At 35.8% G+C, this 8,714-nt stretch overlaps 1 protein-coding gene across 1 annotated transcript; it reads left to right on the plus strand.

Moving 5' to 3' along the window:
• Positions 1–4,498: 4,498 nt before the first annotated feature.
• Positions 4,499–8,201, plus strand: LOC106869083 (large ribosomal subunit protein uL29m). The gene is made up of 4 exons (XM_014914606.3): positions 4,499–5,402; positions 6,231–6,343; positions 6,830–6,890; positions 7,634–8,201. Exons 1-4 carry the CDS (start codon positions 5,164–5,166, stop codon positions 8,085–8,087), a joined length of 867 nt encoding a protein of 288 aa, XP_014770092.1. The 5' UTR covers positions 4,499–5,163; the 3' UTR covers positions 8,088–8,201.
• Positions 8,202–8,714: the final 513 nt, after the last annotated feature.

The raw sequence follows: 8,714 nt of genomic DNA on the forward strand, positions 1-8,714 counted from the left end.
CACATATATACATGTGTAAAACATGTATATACACATATGTACGTGTATATATATATACATATATATATACATATATACACATATATATATAGATATGAATATGTCCATATATATATATATATATATATATATATATATATATATATATATATATATATATATATATGTATGTATATATATATGCACGCATACATACACACGTACACACACACACTCACACATACCTTAATTTGGATATTTGGGTTTTTGACATAATTATACAAACGTATATATATATTCATCTGTACATACGTGTAGTTATATAAGTTTTCACGCATGTATGTATATCTGAGTAAATATGCGTATACATGCATGAATGTTGGTGTGTATGCTTATACACGCATATAAACAAGCATGTTTGGGCACATATATGAATATCCATACACACACACACACATACGCACCCACACACATACACACGTACACACATACATATACATATATATGTGTGCATGTGTGTGTTTGTGCTTATACATATATATATATATATATATATATATATATATATATATATATATATATATATATATATATGTATGTATATATATGTGTTATATATATATATATATATATATATATATATATATACACATACATATACATATATATGCGCGTGTGTGTGTGTGTGTGTGTGTGTGTGTGTGTGTGTATGTATGTATGTTCATGCGTATAAAAATTGTATGTCGTCTGCTCATATTCATTCTGCATAAATTTTCTTTTTCTTTTCTTCTTTTTTATTTCTTTTTTTTTTTTGCGCCAGTTTATTTGTTATTTCCAAGTAGTTTTTGCGGATGGAGCTTAAACGAAAACTTGAATACTTCAATGCAATTATTTATGCTATTAAGAATTAAACATTCTCAGAAATATATATATGTTGGACGTTTTTAATGTGGCGGAAAATGACGGGAAATAACGAGCAGAGAAAGAGAAGAGAAAGAAAAGCAACAGCGATTGAATGGCGAAGATGTAACGACATGAGGCAGACCGGGAAATAATGGCCTCGGGAGAGAAGATGATTCTCAAGTGGGGAAGATTTATCGAAAGGGAAAGCGGGTCGAAAATGAAAAGGAAGAGGAAAATTGGAAAATCAGGATTGAAACGAATGACAACAGTTCGTGTTGAAACTGTTGTTTTAGCTTTTTCTTCCTCTTATCTTTAATGGCTGTCTGTCCATATGCACACTATTTATCTATCTAATCTATCTATTTATCTGTCTGTCTGCCTGTTTAACTGTCTGTCTGTCTACCTATCTATCTAGCTATATATATATATATATATATATATATATATATATAATACAGAATGGGACAAGAACGCAAAACATCCAGAGGGTTAGGTGATACAAGAAAGGGACAAAACATCCAGATAAACGATACAAAGAAAACACGGACAGATCATTCGGAGTTTTCTTTCCTCAGTCGAGATCCAGTTATCCTTGCAATTTCGGCGTATACACGTCCTGTGCGCTAGGATGCGGGACAGCCAGATTTCTTCAGACGTTCAGAGGTTTTCATTGGGACATCTCACTCTTTAGTTTTAGTGAGCGATTGGAACGCCATTTTGTATGCACACGGGGATAGGGTGGGGATCGCCGATAGGAGAGGTGGGTGCAAAAGCCTCACAACGGGCTTTCCTCAGTTTCCACTAACCAAAGATTTTAGTCGGTCTGAGGTTATCGTAGAAAACACCTGCTCAAGGTGTCACGCATTGGGACTGAGGACTGAACCCGGAACCATGTGCTTGGGAAGCAAGCTTCTTACCATACAGCCATGCCAGTTTTTTTGTTTTTTTTTTATATATCCTTCGTTAAAATCCGCTCGTTGTCTTCCTCCAGAGCCTCCAAGAGAAATTCTACGAAGCAAAACATGACTGTTTCGGACCCATAAAAGGGTGAGAATCCTGTCGAAATTCAAATGGGTCTATGAATTTGTTTTTTTTTTTTTAAGGAGGAGCCCCTCGGATATTTAGGGGTCTCTCCGTGACTCTCCGACTTCCAAACCGGTGTACTGGCTAAAATTTTCTTACAGTTCCTGCTGTCGACCTTACCGTTTCATCCGTCTCCTCCAGGGTTCGCGGTGTTGATATAATCGACTCCATGCTCGCCCACCACCACCCAATTTCTGGTTCAGCACCAAAATTAGAAATCATTATTGATGAAATAATTAATTTAATTCCAGAGTGTCTAAATAATTAAAGCGTATGAATTAATCAACGTCGACGTAATAACATATTTTGGGTCTCGCGTCACTTTTTTTATAGCCAACCACACACCACCACCACCACCCGCTTCACACACCCTATATGGTGAGTTAAATGTTAATTAAGTTGTTAATTGGATTTAAATAGCTTCTAATCACATCTACAGTCCGAATGTAATAGCAAGACAGATCTAAAATCGATTGATTGATTGATTATTCGTAGTGGTGGTCGTGGCGATGGTCGTTGTGGAGGTGATGGTGATGGTGGTGGTGGTGCTGCTGCTGCTGCTACTGCTGCTGCTGTTGGTATTGCTGTTCATGTTGATGTTGTTGTTAGTGTAATTGTTGTTGTTGCAGTTGCTACTTCTATTATTGTTATTGTTGTTGTTGTTGTTGTTGTTGTTGTTGTTGTTGTTGTTGTTGTTGTTATAAAAGGATTGACGTAACTCTTCACAAAGGTAAACAGACAAGACGAAGTGAGTGATTCGATTGTAAATAGATATTTTATTGGTTGAACGATATTTCGACAGTTCGTCTGTCTTTGCCAAGTTCAAAATAAGAAGTGACAAAAATCCAAAATTATAGAAATTTAAATGTAAAGTATGAACGAGAGCAACCAGCGTCCACACGTTGATGGAACTACATCATCAATCTTTAAGTTTCAGTTTTGTAACAGGCGGAAAGAAAAAGACAGAAAGAGGAAAGAGAAAAGGAAAGGAAAAAAGAGAAGAATATTTTATCAAACAATTTTGTATGAATTTGATGATTTTCTTCTTATTCATTCCTCCTGGGTGTAATGTTAATAATCCGCAAATATATTTCTCCTCGTGCATTTTAAGTAGTGAAAGTGTAGCAGATTCAGAATGAATATATATATATATATATATATATATATATATATATATATATATACATATATACACATACATACACATACATATACGTACATAATGCACACTTACATAAACACACATAGATGCATACACACATTTATATATACATTCATCCATCCATCCACCCATACATACACACAGGCGTTCAGACATTATAAATACAGATACACATACCTTCATACATACACACACCCACAAACACACGCACACACACATACACACGTGAAAGAATTCCACTCTTTGATAAATGAGATGAACTTCCGGTCTTTGATGAACATCAGTTTTTGATATTTGAAAATACTTCGCTACTTTTTGTTTGTTTGTTTTATATAGTTTTGTATTCTATCTATTTATTTTGTTCTATTTATTATCTATTATCATTAGTATTATTATTATTTATTTATTTATTTATTTATTCATCTGTTTATATATTTCATTTATTTGTTGGGTCTTGTTAACTTTCTTCCGACCACTTCAAGTTTTTCAACTTTTCACCGGATTCTTTTCAGAAAAAATATGGTTGGGCTGTAGCTTTGCCTGTTGGTGAAAACTGCATTCATCTCTTCTTTTTTTTTTCTGTTTTTCTTTCTTCCTAAGAATTAATGATGCTTTTGAAATTGTGGCATACGTCCAGCAATTTCGGAGGAAGGGGTTAAGTCGATTACATCAACCGCCAAAGCTCAACTGATACTTATTTTATCGAACCCCAGAAAGGATGGAAGGCAAAGTCAATCACGACGGAATTTGAACTCAGAACATAAAGACGGACGAAATGCCGCTAAGCATTTTGTCCGGCGTGCTAACGATTCTGCCAGCTCGCCGCCTATTGACCGTTGTAATTAGCCAACACCAAATATCTTCACGTCCGGCAATAAATATCAAGTTACACGTTTGCAAGTTTGCTTCCGTTATTATTCTCGAAGCCAACAACGACATCGGCACGTACGCTAGGTACACAAAAGGACACACGGACACACATGAACACAAATACAAACACACATGCATTCGTACACATGCATACGTATGCACACATGCGGACATATGAACACTCACACAGACACAAACACACTCACGCATACACACACACACACACACACAGGGACAGACACAAACAAACACACTCACACACACACACATGTACACGGGCTCAAACACACACACTTGCATACATACACACGTAAACCCATGCACACATACGGACACAGGGACCCACACATGGTCACACACACACGCATGAACACACACAGATATACTCACGCGCGCACAAAATTCATTTGCCATAGTAGTAGTAGTCACTTCTAAGGGAGAGAATAACATTGCAATTATCTCCCTTGCATAAGTAAACGCTATTTTAACTTGTTTCCATGGAAAGTAGATTTTAGCTGCTAATTTAACGTTGCTCTCTCCGTCTCTCCCGCTACCACTCTATCTATCTATCCCTCTCCCTATCTCTCTCACACACTCTCTCTCTCTCTCTCTCTATCTATCTATTTATTTATCCTTCTGCATATATATAGATGTTTTATATGACACATTCTACCAATATCCCAAGTTTGAAAGTGTTTCGTTACGAAAACAAGTGGTGTCCGTCAAATCAGAAAGATCCGTTTTAATTTATCCGAAAGTAATGTTTTTTACTTTCAAAAAAAAAACTGCTGATTCAGGATCTCCGATGTTCAAATTGTATTTTTAAAGGCGTTATAAAGTTGTTTGAGGACATCGGAAAATCCAGTATTTATTTGTTATTTTCCCATTTAGAGATAAGTTTGCAATCTTGAATGTTGCTCTGAATATATGGTGAGTTGTAAACGTTAGAATTCATCAATTAAGAGAAATCAAAAAGTGAAAACTGTGCACAGTGAAGGCGTAGTCTGAAATCAGGTTCAAGAGGGTCATTTGAAATCGGTTTTAGAATACCGAGTGGTCACTAAAATTGAGGAAGTAACTTGAGATCTTTGCACCGGTGTGATTCGTCAAGGGAGATAATTCTGATTACTGTTTAGCGGTAGTTATCGTCCCTGATTCACCTCTACATGGAGAGTGGTATTCCTCCATCTGGTCGTCCTTGTATGAAGGTTGACCCCAACAAGATGTTCTCCCGTTGTTTCTTCCCTCGTCATTTACAACAGGTCACTTTACAGATTAGAACGCTGTCTCTTACTTCTTCACAGACATTTTGTAAACGTTCAGAAGAGTTGCGTGCATTTAACAACACAACAACTGTTTATTCTTGTTCTTCGCACCAAACACAAATCTCCGTTCAACGAACCACGTAAGATTTTTGAAATTATATTTCGTAATCTTATGTATTCTGTATATCTGTGTATGTGTGCATATATATTTTGTTGTATAATATATATATATATATATATATATATATATATATATATATAAGGTAAAGCAAATTTTAGAGGTAATACTTAATAATCGCAAGCACCTGTATATACCAGATAGTGGCCGAGGTGAAAGAATAAATTAAAAACGTAAAAGTGTACCGCGGAATCCTTTGTGTCCTGTTTTAATTTTACGGTTTTAATTTTTTTTTTTTTTTTTTTTTCTTGCCTTTAACCCTCCAACGCGGACTATGGGCCACTTATAATTGAATTCCATGTCGCATAATTTTTCGCTTCTGTACTTATATTGCCATGAATGTCCCCCTTTCTCTAGTTCCTTTTGTGTTTATCTACGCCACGAGTTCTTAGGCCTACCCCTCTTTCTATATCCATCTGGATTCCACTGTAAAGCACTTTTCGCTGCATATATATATATATATATATATATATATATATATATATATATTTATTTATTACAACAAAATTTTATGTAGAGTTACCGAAGATTTCGCAAAAACAAAATCCAAGCCTTGTTATATGTTACGTCTTTTTATTAACTATATATATATATATATATATATATATATATATAAACTGCTAGTCCAATATTGGGTGGGGGTCAATATAACCAGCTAACCTCCTTCTTTTCAAAATTGCTGACCTTTTGTACCTAATTCAGAAACGGTCATCAATATTATTAAATTTCTTTCATTTCCCTAATTTGAACAGCTTAAAGTTAAATGTTTTGTCCTTTTTTTTTTCCACAGAAACTGTCAGCACAGACTTTCTGTTCGATCTCTGCACACAACTCCACCATGTTCCGATCTCATGGAATTCTTTGATGACAAAAAGAACTGGGGAAAAGAAACCATCTTAACTGGTGAGTCGGTTTTTTTTTTGGTTTTTTTCTAAATTAGAAATAAATTGGAATTTAATAAAACATTTTTGGAAAAATATTATATTCTCAACAAGGAGACTCCTTTACTTGCAAATGTAGGTGTGGTCTGTCGATAACTCCTCCCACCATCACTTTCCTTCCTCTCTCAATGAAACTCTTTCATCAGCAAATATAGGTGTGGTCAGACTATGACACATCCTCATCAGTAGGTATTGTTTATAAGAAAAAAAATAACTTGGTAATACTGAGGGTGGACTGTGATCATTCACCACCCCCACCAACCATCCACCCCAGTTGTTGTCAGCCAAACCATTGGCAGCAGATAATATTCAAAGCCCCATCATCATCATCATCACCAAGCTATCTTCATTGTGATTTTCATCCATCTCACCTTAGATTTATTCTAAAGAATAAAAATATGAATTTTCCAATCGAGTTAGAATGCTGACTCTTGTTCTTGTGTTCCAGGACGTCCATGGCATCTGGCAGAGTTGAGACTGAAAAGCAATGAAGACTTGCATAAATTATGGTAAGTTCTTGATTCTCTCTGAAGACCTTGTCTGTAAAAGATTCCCAGAACGAACATTGCTGGGATAATCTAGGATTAACCCTCTAGCATTCGGATTTTTTCTGTCAAATTCTGTAATTCTTATTTATTCACATTGTTTCGAATTATCTGTTGTCTTGTAGCTTTTGAGATTTCAATGATGTGATTGTTTACTTAGAGAATGACATTGTTGGGTAGGTGTGAGAGGCTGGATCTGGTCAGTTTGAATGTAAAACATGTAGAATATTTGGTCCAGATATGGTCGGTTTAAATGTTAATGGGTTAATGCTAAAAATTTAGTGACTTGCGGGGGGACACACGGACACACAGAGTGCTAGTGATAGTAAGAGGCATAACATCCCAATTACATGGCCATCAGTTCACTCATAGCCCACTCCTACACATTGATATTTCACAAGTGCAGTCTACCTAGCTGTAAATAGGTGCCACAGTGTAGTGAAGTTCACTGTACTGCATGCATAGTGCTGACAGAAACTGTCAAACAGACTGCTGTTTCCATTGTGTAAACATGTTGCAATCTGACAGGTGGGCCACATCTGGGTTGAGAGAGGATGGTTGGATACTAAGGGTTTTAATCAAAATGTGCAGGACAGTGTGTGTTACTGTTGCTGGTTGTAGCAGAGGAAGAAGTGTCGGGGCCAGATTTTGTAAGGTTTCAAATCTATACATCGGTTTCTTTTTTTTTTTTTTTCTTTCTTTTGAAGGTACATCTTATTGAAGGAACGTAACATGTTGATGACAATGGAAGCTGAATACATCCGGCGAGCTGAATTATTCCCAAACCCAGAACGATTGTTTAAAGTTGATGAAAGCATGCAGAACATCCTAGAAATAGTGGCAGAAAGAGACGATGCTGTTAGCCTTTTGGAAACAGGGAAATCCTGCAGACCGGAGTACAGAATGGTACGCAACTTCTTGGGACTAAAATACCGGCGCAAAATCAAAGAGCATGCCATTCCACCTAGGATGAATCTGCGATACCGCATGCTGCACACCCCTTTCGTGAAAGGTTTGACTCCTTATTTTGGATTGTATTTTGAAAAGCAGCGTATGTTGGCAAAGAGACGCCAAAAGAGAAGACTTCAATATAACAAAAGGCTACAAAAAGCATTCCCACATTTGCAACTTGAGATTGAAGAAAACAAACAGAGCATTTGATCACACTTGTATAGACACTGTTGTTTATACACCCATCTGCATACATACACGAGGGTGTAGACTATACGCAGTTAAATATTTACAAACTATCAATAAAATTTTTTGACATAATGACCTGTTTTAAAAGCAGTTTCATATTTCATTTAAAAGAAAACATGTTGATTTATTTGCAAAGCTGTGTTTATACATAAATCATTATTAGTTTTATTAAGGCAGGTGAACTAGCAGAAACAAGGTGGGATTGAACCTGAAAACAGTTGTGAGACAAACTTCTTAATGACCCCCCCCCTCCCTCTATGCCTAATCAAATTTTGTTGGGGGTCTGAAGACCCAAGGATTAACTGAATATAAATTAGAATTCTATGTTGTTGACATTCTAAGAATTTCTAAACTTTGAGAGAATGTAAAACACCACCTCAGTTCGTACAGCCATGAAGAATTTACTGCACTGCATAGAATTCGGTATTTAACAACTGAAATTCAATAAAGAGATATACAGACAAGAAATAGTCAGAGATGATATAAAGAAAGCATTTTTAAAAATAAAAATATGTGAAGAAATGTAACAGCGTAGTGTAGTTATCTCCCTTGGGTTAATGTAGCGTCTTCAGTATTTACCTCCCTTGT

Source organism: Octopus bimaculoides, chromosome 24 (genome assembly GCF_046866305.1).
Source record: "Octopus bimaculoides isolate indiv1 chromosome 24, ASM4686630v1, whole genome shotgun sequence".
Lineage (NCBI taxonomy): Eukaryota > Metazoa > Mollusca > Cephalopoda > Octopoda > Octopodidae > Octopus > Octopus bimaculoides.

Excerpts from the sequence above, each read along its gene's own strand:
- LOC106869083 (XM_014914606.3), top strand. The coding sequence starts at position 5,164 with ATGGAGAGTGGTATTCCTCCATCTGGTCGTCCTTGTATGAAGGTTGAC. Across the intron at positions 5,403-6,230 it reads ATCTCCGTTCAACGAACCAC|AAACTGTCAGCACAGACTTT; the intron begins GTAAGATTTTTG and ends TTTTTTCCACAG. Across the intron at positions 6,891-7,633 it reads GAAGACTTGCATAAATTATG|GTACATCTTATTGAAGGAAC; the intron begins GTAAGTTCTTGA and ends TTTCTTTTGAAG.